The sequence below is a fragment of the Podarcis raffonei genome, chromosome 15 (assembly GCF_027172205.1).
Source record: "Podarcis raffonei isolate rPodRaf1 chromosome 15, rPodRaf1.pri, whole genome shotgun sequence".
Classification (NCBI taxonomy): domain Eukaryota; kingdom Metazoa; phylum Chordata; class Lepidosauria; order Squamata; family Lacertidae; genus Podarcis; species Podarcis raffonei.
Window position 1 is genome coordinate 12,616,149 of NC_070616.1, and position 24,943 is coordinate 12,641,091.

General features: G+C 47.2%; 1 protein-coding gene across 6 annotated transcripts in view; it reads right to left on the reverse strand.

Annotated features, from left to right (window-relative positions):
* Positions 1–1,794: 1,794 nt before the first annotated feature.
* The window catches only part of COL26A1 (collagen type XXVI alpha 1 chain), a 95,374-nt gene continuing 72,225 nt past the window's right edge, over positions 1,795–24,943 (reverse strand). For 4 of the 6 annotated variants that reach the window (XM_053367911.1, XM_053367910.1, XM_053367906.1 and 1 more), the window contains 11 exons: positions 20,283–20,344; positions 16,674–16,830; positions 15,288–15,377; positions 12,882–13,034; positions 9,323–9,415; positions 7,359–7,420; positions 6,909–6,971; positions 5,644–5,688; positions 4,336–4,420; positions 3,253–3,417; positions 1,795–2,352 (listed from right to left, as the gene is read on the reverse strand). In XM_053367911.1, coding sequence (XP_053223886.1) covers positions 3,260–3,417; positions 4,336–4,420; positions 5,644–5,688; positions 6,909–6,971; positions 7,359–7,420; positions 9,323–9,415; positions 12,882–13,034; positions 15,288–15,377; positions 16,674–16,830; positions 20,283–20,344 — 968 coding nt within the window. In that variant the 3' untranslated portion in view covers positions 1,795–2,352; positions 3,253–3,259. Of the gene's footprint in view, positions 2,353–3,252; positions 3,418–4,335; positions 4,421–5,643; positions 5,689–6,908; positions 6,977–7,358; positions 7,421–9,322; positions 9,416–12,881; positions 13,035–15,287; positions 15,378–16,673; positions 16,831–20,282; positions 20,345–24,943 lie in introns of all 6 variants that reach the window. The other 2 variants (XM_053367908.1, XM_053367909.1) reach the window with 2 other exon arrangements.

A 24,943-nucleotide genomic window follows, 5' to 3' on the forward strand; every position in this document is an offset into this window, starting at 1 on the left:
CTGCAGGAAGCTGCAACACGAACTTTTGAAAGCAGGCTGCTTTGCGATGGAGAGACCCAAGCTGGCTTCAGTGTCTGCCTGAAATCTAGCTGCCTAACTGGAGATTGCTGCTCTATAGCCTGATAAACCAATAGAGCTCATGATACAGGGCGAAAGCTCGATGAACCTTGGTAGCTGAACATCAGCAAGACCACACAACCAGTTGCGAAGGCAAGGAGTTTATAACAAGACGAGATATTTGCGAACATTTAAAACCACACAGATCCGGCCTAAACCGTCTTGCATAGCTCAAAACAGCTCATAACAAGCTTTGTGGAAATTAATAGCACCTTTCCCGTTCGTTTGATTCCACAGCAAACGGTGGGTTTTGCGGACACCCCTGTAAACACTAAAGCAGAAGAGGCAGGTGGCTGCCCCCCCTCAAAAAAGATATTGCAGAGATGGAAATGTTTACGAAAATGTTGAGCAAAACAACCAGGGGGCTGGAACAACTCCCCGATATGAGGAAAGCTCGCCATATTTGTGACTTTTAGTTTAGGGGGAAAGGGGAGTATGAAGTGAGGTTATAGAGATGTTTTTTTCAAAAATATACATGGTGTGGAGAGGTATTAGTTCAGTGAAGTGTTTAGTTCGTTGAACATGGGAGAGCCGGGTTCAAATTTCCACTCACCCATGTAGTTCACTGGCTGGGACCTAGGACCAGTCACTGCCTCTCAGCCCAAACCATCTTACAGTGGGTGGGGATTATATGAGAGGGAGAACCATGTACACCATCTTGAGCTCCTGGAGAACCAGCTAGGATCTGAATGCAACAAATGTAAGTCTTAGGACAGGCATAAACATAAAGAATGGTATTGACAGCCACATGAGATGAGATGGCCGCCATCTTGGACGGCTTTGAAGAGGATTAAACCCTTAAAATGGCTTTTCTTTCTTCTTCTTGCACGCTGGGAGCAAGCCTATATACATACTTGCAGAGGCAAAGAAGAGTCTAGGAATCCCCAGTTATTACTTCTCTCCTACAAAGTGTCATGCGATGGGGGAGGAATTCTGATTTATAGCAGAGATCAGGCTTTTTAACCCCTGCCCTGGGACTTATCTTACGGGTTGGAATGCGGCTTTGAGTTCTCAGCTCAAAGAAAGGACCTGAATGTTTAAAATATCCGCATTACTAACAGGGGTAGTCAGTCTTTTAACAGGGTGTGGGTAAACTCTGGCAGAACCAGTTCCTTACTGGCTTTGCATCCTGAGAGAATGCACTTAGGATCACAGAATTGTAGCGTTGGGAGGGTCAGCCACTCCAACTGCCTGCAATCTCTTTTATTGGTTGTGGACTAGTAAATACTGTTGGTTGATAAGCCTAGCTGAAACCGATGAACCAGAATTTCCCTGGTAGGCTCTTTTCACTAGTGCATGCGTTTGTAGGTGCGCTTTCTCCCAATAGATGCATTTATTTATTTTTTGTAAACACTGGTGGATGAGAGAACTGCCCTGCAGAGTATGGATACATGTGAATTTTGTAGGACGGCTGTGTTTCGCTTCTCATGCTGTGCGACGTCGATAAATTCTGTGTACAATTTCTCCCCCATCCTGAATGGAGAGAGAAAGAACTGTGCAAGAAGGAATAGAGCAGTCTGCTGGGTGTGCATGAATTCTCTGGGACTGTACCCTTGCTCATATGTGAAATGAGGGATCTGGGACTCCAATCACCACCACTGCTCTCCTGGAAAAGCTGAAATGTCTCCTTCCTTTGTTTCTTCATATACTTACATGGCTGTGTTTTATTTTTTCCCCTTTTGAGTTTGCAAGAAGCTTGTTGGACTGCCTTTTAAACAAACTTCCTGCTAGATCTGTGATTTGTTCTGAAGTCTGTCAGGTCTGTCTTGTACTAGTTCCCCGATCAAACGTTTTGGTACCTAATGAAAAACCCACCTAAAATTAAATTGGTACAACAGCCACATCCAGGATGAATTCACAGAATCACAGCTAAATATTCCAGAATGCAGGCGGATTCCACTGCAGACACAAAAGGGTACTTCGGCAAGCAGGGGTCGATGCAAAGGCTTCCATGAAGGTGGGAAATTTGGGCAGCTTTTGCATCAAGAGCACCCTCTAAGAAGTGTCTTTATCACACGTGGTCTTTGGGGTTTCTGGGCATGACGGTAGTCATCTGAGATGGACACTGACACAGGGGCAGAGATAGGGCAATGTAGTAACTGTGAAGTATACATTTTAAAGATCAAAGAGAGTTCAAGGAACGCCTTCCTATTCCGACGGGTTGATCCATCCTCCTGTCCTGCAGGGACCTCTGTGCCTAAATCTCTGGAAGATCTTCAGCCCTCGCTGTTGGACCTATCAATAAAAGGGCTCATTACAGTGGGACGCCTCCCAGATGCGGAAAAAAATACACATGTTGCAATTTTGTCTGACCTCGGCCCCTGCACAGTTTTATTTCCGAAGAGGAAACTTTCCTCCTTGAGATGAAGCAAGATTGTTTCGTTCAGCCTGGACACTGAAGTCCACCTCTGAGGGCCTTCTGGCAGTTCCCTCACTGCGAAAAGTAAGGTTACAGGGAACTAGGCAGAGGGCCTTCTTGGTGGTGGCACCCGCCCTGTAGAACTATTTGACTTTTTGTATATGCTGGAAGCCGCCCAGAGAAGTTGGGGCAAGCCAGTCAGATGGGTGGGGTGCAAGTAAAATTATTATTATTATTATTATTATTATTATTTCATTTGAAGCAAAATGGTGATGAAAGCTGTACTGATCCAATCAGTGCAAAGAAAGCCTTCTGTGCAAAACAGACCCACAAAATCAAGTACCCTGGAGGAAAAGGGTTTGAATAAAGGGAAACTTTAAACTAGCAGGGCCCACTCTGATCTAGCAGCAGATCTCCAGGGATCCAGGACAGAGTCCTTCCCAGCCCTCACTGGAGCTGCTGGGGTTTAAGCCTGGGACGTTCTGCATATAAAACAACGGGAGTGAAGTTAAGGCATGACCAACTTGTCCCTTTGATTTCAATGGGGTCAAGGCATGGCCAGCTGAAGCTCAATGAGCACATGACACAACTCAGCTCCCTTATAACCTGGCAGTGGAGACGTTGCAGTCTTTCCCAGTGGCACCACTGAGGATTGAACCTGCAGCCTTCTGCAAGGCAAATCAGACACTCAACCCCTGAGCTACGAGCCCTTCCCCAGCACAGCCTCTGCATGCAATTTGTCATTGTGCTTAGACACAATGGATCAGGGCCCTTACTGGTGTCCTATTTCCTTCGGCTCCTTTTCCCTTTGCTCTCACTGCCGTCCAAAAGCGAGGAAAGAATCTGGTTGGAGTGATGCCGCTTGGTTTTCACGTTCGCGCGGAGAGGGCCGCCCAGGATCACGTCTTGTCCCGAGCCTGGTTCAACGGAAGACAAAGAATCTGAAAACAAAGGAAAGCCAGGGACAGGGAGAGGCAGTCAGGCCTGGGGGCCAGATGTGGCCCTCAGGATCTCTCGATGCGGCCCTGGGGATTCTCCCCGGGGCCACCCCCCTCACTGGCCCCAATCTATCCCTTCCACAGGTGCTAATGCCTGGCTGGAATGCATCTCTGAACTGTGGCAATGCCTCGATGGAGAGAGATGTGATGTGGCAGGAACTGGGAGAAAGAAACCTCTTTTGCACAGTTGCAGAAGCTTACTGTACTGAAGGTAAGCATCATAGCCTTTGCATATCATCCACTTTTACTTCTAGCCCTGCCCACCCTCTGCATGCAGTTTTCCCCACCCCCCAGCAAGGGAAATATTATTATTATTATTATTATTTATCATTACTATTTATCAATTACATTTCTATACTACCCTTCACCCAATGATTGGAGATGTGTTTGTATTTATTTATTTATATCCCTTCTTTTTTTCCTGGCCTGGGACTCAAGACAGCTTATGCAAATTAAAACAAGGCAGAAAGCTAAAAACATATCAAATATCATGCTTAAAAACGTGATTAAGCTGTAACAGAATTAAAACAATAGAAAAACAAATCTATGAAAATACAGATAGCAAAAAGAGCACAGCACTATGGAAAGCCCTTTCCTTAAAAAAACAGTCTACTACCAAAGCAGTCGGAATAAAACAGTCTTCACTTGTCGGTGGAAGAATAAGGAGGGAGCCTGTCTGGCATCTCTAGGGAGGGAGTTGCAGAGTCTGGGAGCGGCCACCGAGAAGTCTTGCTTACCGTGACCTGTAAGCTACTCAGGGAGCCCTTTCTGGTGGAAGAGCTGCATAAATATTATTCAATCAAAGGCGCCTCCTCTCTCCCCATAAGGCAAAGCTGAGCAGAACATTTCCCCATCACTCACCATGGATTCCAATCATATGCTCTAAAATTAACACCCTCTCTGCTAAAATCTTCAGGGCCTCCCGAAGCTGTTGGACACCTTCGCCCTACAAAGGAGAGGAGGTCTGGGTTGCTGGAGGCAAGGCATTGGTTCATGCATTCAAGCGACACCCGTTCCTTAGGGAAATTGCAACCACCCTGCTTAGGCTTCTTCCTTCCTTACTAAAACAGCCAACTTGTATCTGGACTTTACCACTGCAGACGGGGGGGGGGGGGCGTGACATGGTAGAAAATATATAGATGGTTGATAATATATATATCCACGCACACTAGGGAGAAGGGAAGGCTGCCTTCAGTATAGGTCTCTACAATAGGTCCTTAGGACTCACTCGTTCCCGTCTGCACAACTCTCAGTTAACAATGGCTAATTAACAACTAGCAGCCTGAAACCTGGAATTGCGTGGAAATCGCAGTTTTGAAAGGTTCCGTGTGTCATCTTGACTCAAAATGGCACTCAAATGCGTCCAAGCATAGGTGAAAACCTGTTCACCCATGGTTCAAAATTTGGTCATGATATCTTAGGTAAAGGTAAAGGGACCCCTGACCATTAGGGCCAGTCGTGGCCGACTCTGGGGTTGTGGCGCTCATCTCGCTTTATTGGCCAAGGGAGCTGGCGTACAGCTTCCGTTTACCTTCCCGCCGGAGAGGTACCTATTTATCTATTTGCACTTTTGACATGCTTTCGGACTGCTAGGTTGGCAGCAGCAGGGACCGAGCAATGGGAGCTCACCCCGTCGCAGGGATTCGAACCACCGACCTTCTGATTGGCAAGTCCTAGGCTCTGTGGTTTAACCCACAGTGCCACCCATGTCCCCATGATATCTTAAGAAGCATCCAAATGCATAGAGAACTAGCGACTTTCCAAAATATACAGCAGATTATTGGGTGGTTGTTGGTTTTTTTTAATGTTGCCATTTCCAGAGAGTTAGTGTTGCCTGGCCATTCTAGATTCTTATGTTTTTGGCCATTAAAGTATCTCTCTTCTGGGATCTACTTTAGCTGCAAGGCACCTCGCGGGGACTTTGCATACACAATATATAAAGGACCACAAGGCAAATCCTACGATATTAAGGAGCCTTCGCCAACGTGGTGCCTTCTGGAGATCGTCTCCTGTTGACGACAGCCAGCACAGCGCAGTTGCGCAGCCTGATGGAAGTTGTAGTCCACAACATTTGGAGAGCACCAGGCTGGCGAAGGCAGATCTTAAATACCTACTAGCAAGGGAAGGGGGGAGAGTGTAGCAACAATAAAGAACTTGTTGTGCTCTTACATCTGCACCTTTGTCTCCTTCGTCACCTTTTTTACCGGGTTCCCCCTAAAAAAACAAAGAACACCAGGAAAGAATGAGGAACAGAAGCAGAAGAAGAATCCCAGTCGCTAACTAGCAGGTGTTTCAAACAACAATGAACATTGAGCCTGATTTGTTTGCAAGGGGAACTGATGGTGTTGGCTGTTTGGGCGAGTTTTTGCTTTGATTTGTTGGTGGGGAGGCTAGCAAGAGTTATCCCACACTCCCAAACCAGCTTTCATTGCAACTGGATCCCACTGGGAAATAGTGATAGTTTACATGCGTTGCCACAAGGGAACCCCTTGACTTTCACAGAACTTCCTTTGGAGCAAATGGTTGTGGGTGGCAGATTTTGCACAGGGATAGCTGATAATAACTTGCTCCCCCAGGAGGCAGTGATGACCACCAACTTGGATGGACTGGACAAATTCTGAGGTGGAGGGTGGGGGATAAGGCTATCTGTGGCTACTAGCCAGGATGGCTATGTTCTGCCTCCATGGTTGGAAGATATTAGAAGTATGCTGGAGATATAATGAGGTAGAGGATACGTTTTATCATACATGGTGGACTTGTAAAAGGGTAAAAGAGTATTAGGAAATGATACATAATGAATTGGAAAAAAATGTTTAGAAGTACCTTTCAAAAAAAACAACAAACCAGAGTCCTTTTCGTTGGGGATAATTCAGAGGGAAATTCCCAGGTGTCAAAAAAGACTATTTTTGTATGCTACTGCTATGGCCCATGTTTCGCTAGCTCAAAAATGGAATACGAGCGAAGTCCCAACCAAAGAAAAATGGCAACTTCAACTAATGGAATAAGCGTAACTTACAGATTTAACATATAGAATAAGAGAAGAAGAAGAATATACGTTTAAAGAGGACTGGAAAATGTTTATATGGGTGAAAATTGCGTACATTTAAAAATGCTGGTAGCATTAAGAAAAATTCAACAGTGTAAATAAGTTTTGGTGGTGTAACAATGGATTACTGAATGGCTTAATTCGTTTAAAATATGTGCGATCAAAGAAGGACTAGATGGGCCACTGCTCTGATCCAGCAGGGATCTTCTTAGGTTCTTATCATCCCTGATCATTGGTCATGCTGGCCAGGGCTGATGGGAGCGACAACTGGACAGTCCAAAGTTCCCGATCCCTGATTTCCTTGCAGTTGCCAAGCAAGGCCACCCAAATACATGAATGAAGGAGGCACCAGGTGATTTGCCATGCATGGACTTGAAGGTGAACTCACCCTTTCTCCTCGATCTCCTTTGGAGCCTTTTGATCCGGGCTGTCCAGGAGAACCAGGCATGCCCTGCAGGAAGAAAGAGAAGGGGGTAGCCGCTGAGTGTAGGAATGCTTTGCTCCCATACAATATCTTGTGCAATGGAACAAGACCTTGATCTGGGAGCGGATAGAACTTCAGAAAAAGCAGCCCTCTCTTGAAAGGTATCTTCTGTTTATTAGGCAAACCTGCCCCACGTCTGATGTCGCGTGGGATATCAACGAGGGGCAGGTGGGTGTGGGTCAGCCTGGTGAGCCAAAGGAGGAGAGAGAACTATGGGCTGGAGGTTCCCAACCCCTGAGATAAGACCTTGGGCCTTTGGGAATGGGGGAAGGTGTGAGATGGGTTGAGGCAGGAGAAATAAGGCGGTTAGAAGATTGCCACCGTTTTCATCTGTGAGAGAGCTGGTTTTCCTACCTGCAGCCCAGGTGCACCAATAGGTCCCAAGGCCCCCTTGGGACCTGAAGATCCAGGTGGCCCTAGTTGGGGGGAGAAAATAGATCATCAGCTGAGAATATTAGGAGCTAGTCTAGATTATCGGCACTAGAAAGTATAGGATACAGCCTTACTTGAACAACCGGCATTCGGATTAAGAGTCCTTAGAGGCCAAAGCAAAAAAGATAAATTCTATTTTGGTATGGCATGGCTCTCCTTTTGTTCTTAAAAGACATTGGGTTATAGCCAATGCTAGTCGTACTCAGAGCAGACCCACTGAAATTGATGGGTACAACTATCTTAGGTCTATTAATCTCAGGGAATGAAATCTACTCTGAATGGAACATACAGTGTTACAAACATCTCAGGTTACAAACACCTCGGGTTACAGACTCGGCTAACCTGCAAGTAGTACCTCGGGTTAAGAATTTTACCTCAGGATGAGAACAGAAATCATGTGCCGGGGGCTGGCGGCAGCAGGAGGCCCCATTAGCTAAAGTGGTACCTCAGGTTAAGAACGGTTTCAGGTTAAGAACAGACCTCTGGAATGAATTAAGTTCGTAACCAGAGGTACCACTGTAGTTAGACAGAACCCAAAGAGCTCTAAGAAGAGAAGAGCCAGTGGCCTATACAGCCCAGCATCCTGTTCTCACAGTGGCCAAGCAGATGCCTCCATGGCAAACCCTCAAGCAGGACTTGAGCGCAAGAGCCCCCTCCCCTCCTGTAGTTCCCAGCAACTGGTATTCAGAAGCATTGCTGCCTCCAGCTGTGAAGTCAGAGCACAGCCATCATGACTAGTAGCCATTGGAGAAAGCCGGCTTCCTGGATATTGTCCGCTAATACTTTACACATGCACAACAACACCCAGCTAATTCGTTTGCATTCATCCCCGGAGATCTGCACAACTCACCAATTTCATTTTATTTTTGCTCTGGCCCTTTCTAAAAATTTGTTTAATCATTTTTTCGATACAAATATCAACCACAAAAGACACATACAACAAAAACCATAATAACAATAATAACACAATTTGACAGTTCAGATTCGAATACACTGATATACCTACGACTACACCTTTTTAAACAATATTTTCCCACCTCTCTCTCCTCCCCCTACTTCCCACCACTATTTTTGCTATGACCCTTGACCTTTCCCAGCTCCAGAATCGGAAGTTTGCAACTCTGGGCGAGAGATTCTCTCCACGTGTCTTTTTTCTAACAAGGAAGCGTTTTATTTTTTTTTAAGAGCGTCTTCCTGGCATGGAACTGGAGTGCTTGGCAGAATGAGAACACTCATTTGAACATATCTACTTGTTATGCTGCATTGTTAAGGAGATGTCTCCTAATGGCTTTATCCCACTTAGGGAGTGTGTGGGTGGGGGGATTATAATTTCTTCCAGACGCCGACTATTAATTACACTTGCAGTTCGTCGGGGAGAGGGGGGGACGACGGATGAGGACTCCTTCCAAACTCAGCTTTTAATTGTTTCGGATGAAACCCCCACAAGCATCAGGCACCCACCAGGGCAATTGAATCAGCCTCCATAATTAATGCAGCCCTCATATATCAAAGTCAGGGATGAAATGAAATGAAGTCTAAATGGATGAATGTGGTAATAAGAACAGGGGGGGGACTGGGGGCCCTCTTGCGCTCTTGACGGGAGGTCATTTCTGAGTGCCTCTCATGCAAAACCACTTAAGACTTTTTCCTTCTTCTTTAAATCAACATTTTTTAAAAAAATGGAAGTGCACGCTCAAGTCTAATAGCTGGGATTCTTCGTAGAATTGTAGAGTTGGAAGGAATCCCGAGTAGTAATCTAGTCCATGCTCCTGCAAAGCAGGAATCTTGGCTAAAGAATCCATGGCAGTGCCTGGTTTCGTTGTTCCGGCTGCTGTCCCTGTTGCTTCCCCTCCCTGAGCCCACCTCTTTCAACCAGATCTATTTACCTGGAAGTCCAACGGGCCCAGGTGCGCCACGAGGCCCAGGCAAACCAGCCAGGATGGTGTCAATCACGGTGGATGCAAGCTGTGGCTCCCCATCTGCATTAGAGAGAATCAAGGAGAGGAAACTGCTATAATTGAGGAGCGAAGGAATTTGGTGAATGTTTCCCATCGTTTGGTGACATCGTGGTGATTTGGGGCTCATCCCCACTTCCACTAGCCCCGTGGAGGGGTTCCAGCAGTTTTCGCCATGTCTCGTTCCTTTCCTAGGAAAAACCTGGCCTTTAGCGATAAATCGGAACAAACAGCATTCTGTGGGAAAACCCCTGAATTGCCATTTGCTCCAACTGAGCACTAAATAGAGGCTTGCCTCCTGGGGAAAGAAGCGGAACAAGAGGTAAACCCTTTGTTAGCTGCCTTGAGCAAGTCAGTGAAAAATTATTACAGTGGTACCTTGGTTCTCAAACTCCTTGGTACTCAAACAACTTGAAACCCAAACACAGCAAACCCAGAAGTAAGTGTTCCGGTTTAGGAACTTTTTTCAGAAGCCGAACGTGCTCCATTTTGAGTGTTACGCTTCCAATTTGAGTGCCATACTTCCGTTTTGAGTGTTACGCTGAGGTCTGTCTGTTTTTGCTATTTATTTTGTGTTTTTGTGGCTCTTTTTGTTTTGTTTTTGTGTGGAACCCAGTTCAACTACTGATTGATTGATTGATTGATTGATCGTGTGACTGCAGTACATTGTTTACTGCTTTCATTGTATGGATCAATGGTCCCGTTAGATAGTAAAATCAATGTTAAATTGCTATTTTAGGGGTTGTTTTTAAAAGTCTGGAACAGATTAATTCATTTTGCATTACTTTCTATGGGGAAGCACGCCTTGGTTTTGGAATACTTTGCTTTTGGAATGGACTTCCAGAACGGATTAAGTTTGAGAACCAAGGTACAGAAGACTAAGAATAATACTAGCTGGAAAGTAATATACAAAATCAGGTCTGTTAAAACAGAGATAGATTAAAAACAGTACAGCACTATTTAAAAGTGGGACCTAATCTAACTGCTTCAGTAATGTATGGATGCTTCCCCACCCTTATTCTGGACGGTCCATCGTTTGGATCCATGTGAGGCTAAGAGATCATAGTTGCGGCTTGCTCCAGAATGGAGCCTGCTTTCTTTACCATGGATGGCTGAAAAAGTGACAGGCAATTGCTGACAGCAGGAAGCTCTGGTGCATTGAAAGCATGCTGGATAGTCACAATCAGGCACACCCACACCCAAAAATACCCCAAATAGGTCTGTTCTTCCCATACTTGTTTTGGGAGTGTGTGTTGTCCGTAAGCAGGGCTCTACTTCCCTCTGCTGTTGGCAGTTTGGAATCCCATGTCATCGGTTTTTGGGTGTGCTGCATTATGCAAAGGAATCTTTTATGCATTAGGTCTCCACAGCTTGAAGAACCGGCGTTTCCAGCCAGCCTCAAGGGAAGGGAACTTGCACAAAAGCCAAAAACTAGCCAAGCTCCGATGTTTGCAAGTGCAAGGCCAGCTTTGATACAAGGCAGTATAGATCCCTGCAGGATCTGAACCAAGGACCACCTAGTCCAGTGTTTCCCGAATTCGGGTCTCCTGCTGTTTTGGACTACAACTCCCATTATCTAGCAAGACCAGTGGTCAGGGATGATGGGAATTGTAGTCCAAAAACAGCTGGAGACCCACGTTTGGGAAACCCTGATCTAGTCCAACATCCTCTTCCCCAAAGTGGCCAAACAGATACCGTATTTTTCGCTCTATAGGATGCACCCGACCATAGGACGCACCTTGTTTTAGAAGGGGAGAACAAGAAAAAAAAATTCTCCCCCTTTCTGCTCAGTGCCCCTTCAGCAAAGTGGCAGGAGAAACGGAGCCCCTTCCATTTCTCCTCCCGCTTCGCTGAAGGGGCGCTGCGCAGCTCTCCGTCTCTGCTAAAGCCAGGAGAGTCTTGCTCTCCCGGCTTCAGCAAAAGGAACCCGAAGCCTTCGGAGCGCAGCGCGAGTTCCTGCTGCGCTCCAAAGGCTTCAGGTGGCTATCCCTGAAGCCTGGAGAGCAAGAGAAGTCGGTGCGCACTGACCCCTCTTGCTGTCCAGGCTTCAGCGAAAGCAAAGCGTAGCCTCCGGAGCGCGGCGGGAGCCCTCCCTCTGCGCTTCGGAGGCTTCGCGTTGCTATCGCTGAAGCCAAGGAGCCTGCATTCACTCCATAGGACGCACACACATTTCCCCTTAATTTTTGGAGGGGGGAAAGTGTGTCCTATAGAGCAAAAAATACGGTACTTATTGTGAAGCGCATGAGCAGGACGTGAGGACAAGAGCATTTCTCCACATTGCTGGTGTTCCAGCAAGTAAAATTCAAAGATATCTCATCTCAAAGATATCTCATCCATGGCTGGAGGCAGCAACGCTTCTGAATACCACAGGAAGGGAGAGGACTCTTGTGTTCAAATCCTGCTTGAGTGTTTGCCATGGGGTCATCTGGTTGGCCACAGTGAGAACAGGACGCTGGACCGGTCATTGGCCATTGGCCTGATCCAGCAGGCTCTTAAGTTCTGATGAGAGCAAGCTATGTAGAGGCTGCTTGGTGCGTCACACTTGCTTTATATATTTATTCTAAAAATGCACATTCCCGAATTCTCAAAAGAAACCCAAGGCAGCTAGCAAGCCCAAACATCACACACTGTTGAACTATATTGTTATCCCCGTGCCAAGTCCCAATCATATTGTCACCAAACACCAAGCTAAGAATTAGTGCCTGAGCGTGCTTTCCCCCTCTCCACAACTCCCAGGGTTGCGCCTCTTAGATTTGTGAGCCTGAGAACAGGAGACCTTGCAGGGTCTTCTCACCGATCGTTGTAAACCACTCTGAGAACCTTTCTGGGATGATCAGTTCCAGCCAGCATGACCAGTGGCCAAGCACGTTGTCCTAAAACATCTGGATGCAGCCAGATTGACCGCTGCCCAAGGATGGAGAAATATGTCAGACTCTTCCCTTCACTTTTGGTTTAAGAAGGCCTTAAAGGTAAAGGTACCCTTGACCATTAGGTCCAGTCGCGGACGACTCTGGGGTTGCGGCGCTCATCTCGCTTTATTGGCCAAGGGAGCCGGCGTACAGCTTCCGGGTCATGTGGCCAGCATGACAAAGCCGCTTCTGGCGAACCAGAGCAGCGCACAGAAACGCTGTTTACCTTCCCGCCGGAGCGGTACCTATTTATCTACTTGCACTTTGACGTGCTTTTGAACTGCTAAGTTGGCAGGAGCAGGGACCGAGCAACAGGAGCTCACCCTGTTGCGGGGATTCGAACCGCTGACCTTCTGATCAGCAAGCCCTAGGCTCTGTGGTTTAGACCACAGCGCCACCTGCGTCCCTAAGAAGGCCTTACATATCACAATTTCAGAAAAGTTTGCTAATGTATTTCCTAGCAATACAAAAAATTGGCATGAGCAGATTTTTATTCTGAAAGTGTGTCCCAGAGAAAAAGGTTTGAGGGCCACTGAGTGAAGTAGATGATTGGCTCCTCTTCGAAATGGAAGGAGACCTACTTTCTTTCTCAGCGTTGGGCTGCAGCGAGTACAGAACTCCTTGCTGGAAGGTTAACGGGAAGCCAGGAGATGCTGGGGGTCCCGGGGGTCCCGGAGGGCCAGGAATGCCGGTTTCACCTGGATATCCCCTTGGTCCCGGAGGTCCAAGCAGCCCTGCGAACCAGAACAAAGAGAACCCAGGCATTTGAGGAATGCTAGCACTGCATGCACTTGAAATAGCAAGGTCCTGTTCTGGATGCCAAGGCATCACCCTGGAACACGAGGAGCACTGATTGAGAGCCTCTCCCCCAGCACTAAAGCCTGGCTGGACATGCGCTGCTGTTCCATCGCCAAGTCACAGCCGCGCCACAGCTGGATCATCAAGCACCATGTGTTTACATGCAAGTTCCAGATGTTCCAGGAGGCAGCCATGGTGGATCAAGGAGCAAGAGATCCTCAGTGTATCAGCTTTGAGCCTCGGACGGGAGTCCGAGTTAAGCTGGGGACCAGGAACAGTGACTACGAAGCCAGAAGTCAAGACCAGCCAGCAAGGAGAGGGCCACACCATAAACTTAAAGCACATCCAGCACACATTGAAAGCACATGGTTTCTACCAAAGAATCCTGGGAAGCTATCGTTCTTGGGAATGGTGGTTGTTGTTGTTGATTTCTACCCCACCCATCTGACTGGCTTGCCCCAGCCACTCTTGGGCGGCTTCCAACAAAATATACAAAGACACAACAGAGCACTGCACATTAAAAAACTTCCTGATACAGGGCTGCCTTCAGGTGTCTTCTAAAAGTTGTGTGGTTCCTTATCTCCTTGACATCTGATGGGAGCGCGTTCCACAGTGTGGGCACCACTACCAAAAAGGCCCTCTTCTTGGTTCCCTGCAACTTCACTTCTTGCTGTGAGGAAACTGCCAGATGGCCATCAGAGCAGGACCTCAGGGTCTGGGCTGAACGACAGGGGTGGAGACACACCTTCAGGTATCCAGGGCCAAGGCCGGTTAGGGCTTTAAAAGTCAGCACCTGTCAGAGGCTGGGCAGAGGAGGAGGAAAGTTGGAGACCGCCTCCCGATCCTGACCCTTCCAGGGAGGAGGAAGAGGAAGACAGTATAGACTTATAACAGTGGTTTGAGGGAGGTCAAAGCTCAGGGGCAGATGAGGGAGAAAGTTGGGAAATAATGGGAGAGGAGGAGCAGGCAGAACCAGAGCAGCAGCTGGCTGACATGTTGTCATTTGAAAGCATTCCAGGCCCACCACCTCCCAAAACCTGGTGAGCCTTAAAAGTAGGAGAGCAAAGAGCTTGAAGACAGAAGGCCCTTAGCAGTACATGAAGAGGTGATGATGATGATGATGAATGAGGAAGCGGGAGAGAAGGGGATGGAGATTCACTCGGGACAACGCCATTATCCAAGAGGCTGGGTTCTATAGTCTCTCTCTGTAAAGTTTGAAATAAAAAAGGACTGCAAGAAACTTTTCCTTGTCTTTATACTTTCCTGGGCAACCAGCCGGGGACCGCTGACTGCATCCTGACAGCACCAACGCTTTGAATTGTGCTTGGAAATGTACTGGGAGCCGGTCTTCCGGTCGACGCCAGCGATTAATGGCGGGTTCCCTCTGAGCTCCGGAGGGAACCGGCTCCGCGAAGCTTGGGTCTGGCCGCTGCGGCGAAGTGGAGACCCGAAGAAATCACAGGCGGTGAAGCCTGTGAGCTTGGAGACTCGGCAGCCTCCATTTGCGCCCCCCCCCAACTGCAAGGGAGCCTTTTTAAAGGCTTCTGAACGGAGCGGGGGTGAGCGGCGCGGAGCTGAGAGTCGTCTACCCTCTTCGCGGGGTGAAGCCGCAAGCCATTGTCGGAGAGCGCCGATTCCTTTCTGGACAATTGGAACTGAATCCAAGAGGCTGGGTTCTATAGCCTCTCTCTGTAAAGTTTGAAATAAAAAAGGACTGCAAGAAACTTTTCCTTGTCTTTATACTTTCCTGGGCAACCAGCCGGGGACCGCTGACTGCATCCTGACAGCACCAACACTTTGAATTGTGCTCGGAAATGTACTGGGAGCCAATGTAGATATTTCAGGACTGGTGTTATATGGTCCCAACAGCCACTCCCAGTCACCAGTGTGACAGTTGTGTTCTGGATTAGTTGTAGTTTCCGAGTCACCTTGAAGGGTAGCCCCACATAGAGCGCATTGCAGTAGTCCAAGCGGGAGATAACCAGGGCGTGTACCACTCTGGCGAGACAGTGCACAGGCAGGTAGGGTCTCAGCTGGCGTACCAGATGGAGCTGGTAGACAGCCACCTAGAGGTCTGTGAGGGGGAAACTACATCCCTGCCTGGAGATGCTGGGGTTTGACCCTGGGATATTCTGCTTGCAAGGAAGACACTCTACTACAGAGCTGTGGCCCTTCCTCTGGAGACTCACCTGGTGGTCCAGACGGGCCCCTCTCACCAGACTCTCCCTTTTCACCTTTCGGGCCTTGCGGTCCTGGTTTCCCAGCTGGCCCCGGTAATCCTGAAAACATTGAGGGCACAAACAAGTTTGGCAGAAAAGACAAGAAGCTGCACCTCTTTGCAGAGAAGATGTACGTGTGAAGCTGAAAACAAATATGCAACATGGAAGAAAGCAGCTTGAGCAACAGCAGAGTGCAATTCACACAGGTCAACCCAAGCGATGGGCTTGGGTGGAGAGATGAGCCAGTAGGATTCAAAATGAAAACACACACAAACATACACTGGCAGACTCTGCAAGAAAATGCCTTACAGGCCCTGCGGAAAGAGATCAGATCCTGCAGGGCCCTGGTCTCATGAGACAGAGCGTTCCACCAGGCCGGAGCCAGTGTTGAAAAGGCCCTGGCTCTGGTTGAGGCTAATCTAACTTCCTTAGGGCCCGGGACCACTAGGGTGTTGCTATTTATGGAACTTAAGGTCCTCCGTGGGGCACAGGTCTGAAAATGTCATCAAACACCATCAAAAATGGGAAGAGGCTCTCTCCTGTCTCTGGAGGAGGGTGAGCTCCAATGCTAGCCATACCAGGGACTCAGCTATACAGCTGCAAATAGAACGTTTTAAGTGTGTTTTAAGTGCATTATACAAATGTAACACCAGATGGCGCTGATGAGTTAATGGCAAATTCCATATACAGTGGTACCTTGGTTTGCATACATTTTGGATTACAAATACATCAAACTCGGAAGTATGTGTCCCAGTTCGCAACCTTTTTTTGGATTACAACCCTTTTTTTTTTATTACAAACAATTTTTTTTGGGGGGGGAGGCCCCATTGGCGAAAGCGCGCCTTGGGTTACAACCTGTTTTGGTTTACAAACGGACCTCCGGAACAGATTATGGTTGTAAACCAAGGGACCACTGTACTATATATTTTACAACTTTTTTAAAAAAAAATCACAGTATTTTTTCTATCTGTTTGGGCTGTTTGTTGCCTTTGTAACTTCCTGGTCCGCTACTACAGTAAACAATATACTGGACTCAATGGCCCTCTGTTGATTTATCAGAGCTTTCCTTGTGGTCTAACTTGGGCGACAACCCCATGAGAAAAATGTTAACCAATTAAATTAATTTATTGAACTAAGAGCAGCTATTGCAAAACAGCCAAGTATAAATGCTGCAAGCGAATAAATGCAATAAAGCACTGTAATACAGAGGTAGGATGGAGCGGACTTGGGCTGCAAGTAAACAAATAAAATTACAGATAATTGCATGCAAAAGCGACACAGGTCAGCTGCAGTCTGATCGGCTCCTCCTTCACACAGTGTGATGGGCAGGGAAAGGATTCTCTGCAGTTTGCTCACCGATGGGTCCTGTTGCTTTCCTCAGGATGGTCCCTGGATTGGCCAGGGGAATGGCGTCTGGCACCAAGTCGTCGTACCACGTGGGGACTGTCGTCTTTGCCATCGGCAGGTCGTTTTCCGACGGCGGAGCCTGCTCTGCAGCCTCGAGCAGAAGGATCTGGATTCAAGACACAACAATCAACTGGAGCCGCAAACAGCTTGAGAGACCAGTTTAACTGTGAGGTCATTTTCTTACCCTGCAAATGCCGAACTCCAACCAATTTGATCTGCAGAACTGGAACTGTTACAGGGGCCACACAATACTCGTTCAGCCAAACCCCTCAGCTCCTCACAGCAGCTCTATCACTACTTTATTCAAACCCCTGCTGTTGTTTAAAACCACCATTTAAAAACCTGCCTTCTCTTTTTGCTCCTGACTTCAAAAGCACCAACTTCTGAAAAAGATTGCAGGGTCCAACGCGACGTCCTGACATCATCATCATCATATACTTATACCCCACCCATCTGGCCTGGCCTCCCCAGCCACTCAGGGCAGCTCCCCACAGAATATGAAAAATATGATAAAACATCAAACATTAAAAACTTCCCTAAATAGGGCTGCCTTCAGATGTCTTCTAAAAGTCAGATAGTGGTTTATTTCTTGACATCTGATGGGAGGGCATTCCACAGGGCAGGCGCCACCACCGAGAAGGCCCTCTGCCTGGTTCCCTGTAACCTCACAGTGAGGGAACTGCCAGAAGGCCCTCTGAACTGGACCTCAGTGTCCGGGCAGAACGATGTGGGTGGAGACGCTCCTTCACGACATCATGAGGAGCCAGGCATGGACCCAAACACAGCGGTAGCATGGCCCCACAGGCCAGCGGCCAAGTTACCGTTGGCCAGTGGTGGCTGCAGCAGCAGGAGCCACCAGCCACCGAAGCCAAGCTGCACTCGGCTCCATATTCGCCCTCTTCCACCCTCTGAATAATAGGGATGGCGGCCCCCTCATAACAAAAAACATTGGAAGGCCCCAAAGTGCCTTGGCCTTGGGAGTTGTTGCCTATGCCTGACTTCATGCAAATCAAGGACTGTGATGAGCCAATCCTCCAATGAGGGCTGCGTGATGACGGCCTTACATTTGTATGTATATAGGAAGAAAAGAATTCATTTTTTCCATTTTGGAACCCATTGGAAAAGCGGGACCACGTTATAGGAAACTGTAGCCATGCAGAAATGATGCGGGTCATTCTATCAATCTCATAGGGAATCAATCGTATCTGTGATTTGTGTCATGTTATTTTGTGATGTTCCGATCATCCTGGCCTGCTTCTTCCACTGGACTGGGGGACACCAGCTCAGGTCAAATACTGGAAGGTTTGAGACAGAGTGCCTGGAAGCTAGGATTTATAGCAGACATTTATTTTGCACTCCGGAGGGTTTTTGTTAAAAGATGTGGGCGGGTTTCACAATAACAGGCTAGGGAATGTGGTCATGCGAGGAATCTAGTCATTAAATGGGGCTTCAAAGAGCGTGTGTGGATCAGGGCTGTCCTCACAGCCAGATGAAGGACACTCGCCGCCTGAATGCAAAGCCACGGAGAAGGATGGATGGGGTACAGAGTGGCTAGGGGGGCATCTTGTCCAAAAACAGAGGAGATGCATCACCAAAAGGAAGAGGTGAAAGAGGACCCAAGTTTGCATGTGCTAATTTGTAGGTAGATCACTGCAGATGGTGACAGCAGTCATGAAATTAAAAGACGCCTGCTTCTTGGGAGAAAAGCAATGACAAACCTAGACAGCATCTTAAAAAGCAGAGACATCACCTTGCCAACAAAGGTCCGTATAGTAAAAGCTATGGTTTTCCCAGTGGTGATGTATGGAAGTGAGAGCTGGACCATCAAGAAGGCTGATCGCCAAAGAATTGATGCTTTTGAATTCTGGTGCTGGAGGAGACTCTTGAGAGTCCCATGGACTGCAAGAAGATCAAACCTCTCCATTCTTAAGGAAATCAGCCCTGAGTGCTCACTGGAAGGACAGATCGTGAAGCTGAGGCTCCAATACTTTGGCCACCTCATGAGAAGAGAAGACTCCCTGGAAAAGACCCTGATGTTGGGAAAGATGGAGGGGAAAAGGAGAAGGGGACGACAGAGGACGAGATGGCTGGACAGTGTTCTCGAAGCTACCAGCATGAGTTTGACCAAACTGCGGGAGGCAGTGGAGGACAGGGGTGCCTGGCGTGCTCTGGTCCATAGGGTCACGAAGAGTCGGACATGACTAAACGACTAAACAACAACAAATTTGTAGGTACGGGTGCAAATTTAGAAAAAAATACTAGAACTGCCTATCACTAAACACTAAATCACTGCCTATCACTAAACACAGAATCTTCAAATATCTTAGCTCACTCTGCCCAACAAGGTGATTCTGGGGATCCCACAAGCAGGACCCGAATCCAGTAGCCTTTGCCTCCTTGTGTTCCCCAGAAACTGGGCATCTGGGCAGACACTGTACAGCAGGGATGGAGAGAGCCTGCAGCCCTCCAGATGATGATGGACTCGCCCAATGCCCATCAGCCTCACCTGACATAGTCACCGGGGAGGGAGGATGGAAGTTGTAGTCCAGTAACATCTGGAAAGCTACAAGGTTTGGGGGAAGCTGGTCTAAAAAATAGGAAGCCCACCCTACAAGATTGAACAGAATCTTTCTTGCTGTATGGAGCAAGCTTTGAATGTTTAGCCTGCAAAAGAGGAGACTAAGAGAGGTATGATAGCCAGATTCAGATATCTACAGAGCTGTCACATGGAAGACAGAGCAAGCTTGTTTTCTCCTTTTCCAGAGGGGAGGACATGAACCAATGGCTTCAAGTGAGAAGAAAGGAGATTCCGACTAAACATTAGGAAGAACTTTCTGACAACAAGAGCTGTTCGATAATGGAATGGAGTCCTTGGAAGGTGGTAGACTCTCCTTCACTGGAGATTTCTAAACAGGGGTTGGATGGCCATTCTTGGGCTGTGACTCCATCACTGCAGGGGTTGGACTAGATGACCTCTGGGATCCCTTCCAACTCTAAGATTCTATGATTCTAGGGCATAAGAGCATAAGAGCATAAGAGCCCTTAGCCTATCCAACTCTTCCTTGAGAAGCTTATTGTTTTAAACTGTACTGTAATGTGTTTTAATTGCTGTAGCCCACCCTGGGACCTTGGGGTGAAGGGCAGGTGATAGACAGTAGTGGTAGTAGTAGTAGACGACGCAGGTGGCGCTGTGGGTTAAACCACAGAGCCTAGGGCTTGCTGATCAGAAGGTCGGCAGTTCGAATCCCCGCGACGGGGTGAGCTCCCGTTGCTCAGTCCCTGCTCCTGCCAACCTAGCAGTTCAAAAGCACGTCAAAGTGCAAGTAGATAAATAGGTAAATGGCGGGAAGGTAAACAGCGTTTCCGTGCACTGCTCTGGTTCGCCAGAAGCGGCTTAGTCATGCTGGCCACATGACCCGGAAGCTGTACGCCAGCTCCCTCGGCCAATAAAGCGAGATGAGCGCCGCAACCCCAGAGTCAGCCACGACTGGACCTAATGGTCAGGGGTCCCTTTACCTTTTAGTAGTAGTAGTAATAGAAATAATAATAATACTTTACCTTGGCTTCAAGGGTGTTCAGCCTCTCAGTCATATCTGTGAGTCTCGTGCAATTCATACATTCTAAAAAGGGGGACGGGGAAACACAGTTAAAAACAAATTAACAACATTTTGAAATATTTGCCATTCTTTTCATTTTCATGTATGTATTAACATTTATTGTTTGCTTCTGCCCCACTGTTCAGCCAAAAAAGACTTTCTGAGTGGCGGATTCTAACAAGTTATTTGTATTTGGCACAACTAAATGTCAAGAAAAACCCTCTTTCCTAGGTTGAATATGAAAATAAATAAGCAGTTGGCTTCAAGATGCCAATCGTAAGGGGGGGGGGGGGAACATGGCTGCCTCCAGTGTTTACATGGGGCTGCCATGTTTCTTCTCTATACAGTTTCCCCCTGACAGCAACAGAATGTCTTTAAGGCTACATTTGCACCATAAATTTAACGCACTATGACACAACTTTAAACAGTCATGACTTCCCCCAAAGAGTTCTGGGAGCTGTAGTTTGTTAAGGGTGCTGAGAGTTGTCAAATTACAATGAGAGTTGCAAAGAACCACCAGTGTATCTGGGGACTGTCAGCCATAATTTTTCAGCAAGTATTGGTCAAGAAGAAAGTCATTTTGGGGGGGAAACATCTCCACTCCCAATCCCCATCATTCAATGAACTATTTTATTAGATCAACTATAGATTAATGAAATCTCCTCTAGGGACAAATATTTGTATAAAGAATCAAAAATACACAAAAAGATACTTCACGGTGCGTATTGATCTCCAAACCAAGGAACATCGTTTTCTTTCATTACAGATTAGTTGCAAGATTCTCAGCAGTTTTAGCAAATTAATGCATGAACGCAAATAAATACTGACTGCGCCAAGTTTCATCCATCCATCTCTTCCTTCAAGTATCAGAAGACAGAGACATACAACAGTAAGGGCCACTGCTTGTGGACTCACACATTTTATGAAATTAGCCACTTGGACCAAGGCAATAGCAACAGTGCTATATATCGAGCCACTAGATGGCAGCATTGGCAAAGCTATGGCCACAGTGTAGACCATCCTTCTCCAGCCTATGCTGGCTTGAGGCTGATGGGAATTGTAGTCCAAGGGAGCAGGGTGGGGTGGGGGGAGGACAACAGGTTGGAGGAGAATCTACCAGAGAAGAAAAAGAGGACGGGGTTAAGGTGAGCCTCCCACGGCAGGTTCTTCAGCAGCAATATTTTAAACAGCAGCAACAAATTGCTCTCTCTCCCTCATTAATGCCAAAACTCATGGTCATTCAATGAAGAGGAATGAAGGAAGATTCAGCAAACCTAGAACAAAGAATTCCTTCAGGGCAGGGCATGGTTAATCTATGGAACTCCCTCCCACAAGATTGTCACTGTTGCCGGAGCATGCTGGTCAGTAATCACACTGTTCGAAGTTGAACTCTTTACAGTCATACCTCGGGTTACAGCCGCTTCAGGTTGCGTTTTTTTGGGTTACGCACCTGCCGAAACCCAGAAGTACCAGAACGGGTTACTTCCAGGTTTCGGCAGTCGCACATGCACAGAAGCGCTAAATCGCACTTTGCACATGCGCAGACGCACTGCTGCGGGTTGCGAACATGCATCCCGCACGGATCACGTTCGCAACCCAAGCGTCCACTGTATTAGCAAAAACACGAACCCCACAGATTTGGTTGAGTGTCAGGCCTAATGAGCGGAGCAGCTCATTTCCAGTGGTCTTACTCCACGAAAATCAGTTGCCAAGACTGAAAGTCCCCTCCTCTCCGGGGCTTTCCCCTAGCAATCAGTCATGTAACGCAGGGCCAGGAGAACCTTCCCAACCCACCCGGACCACTTGAAAATTGTTTGGTGTCTTGACAGACCACTTAATGATTTTTCAGAACGCTGCAGCCATCGTAACACACTGTGCTAGGGGCTGTATGATATCAAGCTGTGTTTTTACACCAAGTTTCCTTTTATTGTAGTGTTTTATCGAGGTGTGTTTCACGCCCATCTGGACTTCAGTGGGAGGAAAACGTGAATGGACTGTAAGCTGTGTCAAACCTCCATGCAGCACCTTCTATGACTGCAAACTGAAGAAATATGGGCCAATGGAGGGTTTCTAAGGCATTGGTTTCACTCTGGAAAGTCAGGTAATTCCATATGCCAAAAAAAAAATCACACGTTTAAAAACAGTTCTTCCAAAATTCTCTTCATTGCAAATTTCAGAAAGGTTCTGAGAGACTCCCTGCAAGTAGAAAACCAGATCTTCAGGGGGAGTGCTTCTAATCCAGTCATTTGACTGGTTTTCTACTTGCAGGGATTTAAAAAATGGAAGGAGGCATTCCAATGCGCCTTCAATTCAGAGGCCTCATTCATATATCTGTGCTGGCCAGATTTCAGGACAGAAAACTTTCCAGAGTGTTCCCCTTTTGTGCTTTCTTAACAGCCTTTGCAAAAATCCCCGCAGCATCCCTCAAGGAGTTCATCCAACAACTAGAGGATCTATCACTAACGGTTTCTTTCTGCCTACCCATTCCTTTGTGACGGCTATCATTGTCGCCATTTCCACATGGGACCCCAGAGGCCTGATTTTGCAGGAGGCCCGGCAGCTCAGGCTAACCATTTCAAGATAAATACAGTGGTACCTTGGTTCTCAAACTTCATCCGTTCCAGAAGTCCGTTCCAAAACTAAAGTGTTCCAAAACCAAGGTGCGCTTTCCCTTAGAAAGTAATGCAAAATGGATTTATCTGTTCCAGACTTTTAAAAACAACCCCTAAAACAGCAATTTAACATAAACAAGACCATTGATCCATAAAACGAAAGCAATAATCAATATACTCTACTATAAAATAAATAAGACAGTATTGTAGATGATAAAAATCAAAATTAATTTTTTTTCCGCAATCAATCTATCAGTAGCTGAACTGGGTTCCACACAGTCACAAAAACAAATGAACCGAAAAAGCCTCAGAAACAAAAATGCAAAATAAACAGCAAAAACAAAAAGTGCCTAATCCGTTCCGGAAGTCCACTTGACTTCCGAAATGTTTGAAAATCAAGGCACAGCTTCCGATTGGTGCAGGCACCCCAGAAACAATAGCCGACAGCCGCATTGGACGTTTGGCTTCCGAAGAACATTCAAAAACCGGAACACTTACTTCTGGGTTTTCAGTGTTTGAGAACCAAGGCATTTGAGTACCAAGGCGTTTGAGATCCAAGGTACCACTGTATCTTCTTTGCGGAGGCAGGTCCATCCCAAGGAGCCCAGGCCTTGAACCTCCACTTTCCTTCAGCACTGCATCCCATCTGCTGCTGTGGGATTCCTCTGGAGTAAATGGCATGTGTGCACACCACAGCTGGACTTCAGTTCCTTCCAAGCCTGCTTTATCCCCTTTCCTCGCTTTTTTTTCAAGGATGGCAAAAGGCAGGCATCCAAACTTCCCTCTCCCCAGATGTGCCTTGCTGCCATCACAAAAGCCCCTCTTGTTGTACGCTTTTAGGTAGCTCATCTGCCAAGCAGATGTGCGGCTCCCAGAGCTCCCAAGACTTTCCCTTACAACAAATCTGCAGATGTTAATCGAGGTACAAAGCTGCTTCCTAAGCAACCTTTTACCTCCTCTGGAAATCCCCGGAGGTTCCTGATTAGCCTTCGCAGGAGACCTGAAATCTATTTTCAAATCTGAGCTCAGATTCTTCTCTTTTTTCTTTCTTTTTTTAGTGTGCGCACACCGAAGCAATTTCCAGCTGCATGCATTTACCAGCTTGGGAAAAGCAAGTGTTTCACAGTCCAGAGGGAAGAGGAACAGAATGCTACGGCTTTGGTAATATGGGTTGGCGGTGTTATGAGAATTTAAGGCAGGGGTCAGCAAACTTTTTCAGCAGGGGGCCGGTCCACTGTCCATCAGACCTTATGGGGGGGCGGACTATATTTTGGAAAAAAAAAAAAGAACGAATTCCTATGCCCCACAAATAACCCAGAGATGCATTTTAAATAAAAGCACACATTCTACTCATGTAAAAACACGCTGATTCCAGGACTGTCCGCGGGCCGGATTTAGAAGGCGTGGGCCGGATCTGGCCCCCGGGCCTTAGTTTGCCTACTCATGATTAAAGGTCTCAAATATAAAAAGCAGAGACATCACCTTGCAACAAAGGTCCGTATAGTTAAAGCTATGGTTTTCCCAGTAGTGATGTATGTGAGAGCTGGACCATAAAGAAGGCTGATCGCCAAAGAATTGATGCTTTTGAATTCTGGTGCTGGAGGAGACTCTTGAGAGTCCCATGGACTGCAAGAAGATCCAACCTCTCCATTCTTAAGGAAATCAGCCCTGAGTGCTCACTGGAAGGACAGATCCTGAAGCTGAGGCTCCAGTACTTTGGCCACCTCATGAGAAGAGAAGACTCCCCGGAAAAGACCCTGATGTTGGGAAAGATGGAGGGCACAAGGAGAAGGGGACGACAGAGGATGAGATGGTTGGACAGTGTTCTCGAAGCTACCAGCATGAGTTTGACCAAACTGCGGGAGGCAGTGGAAGACAGAAGTGCGTGGCGTGCTCTGGTCCGTGGCGTCATGAAGAGTCGGACATGACTAAACGACTAAGCAACAACAAATTTGTAGGTACGGGTGCAAATTTAGAAAAAAATACTAGAACTGCCTATCTCACTAAACAC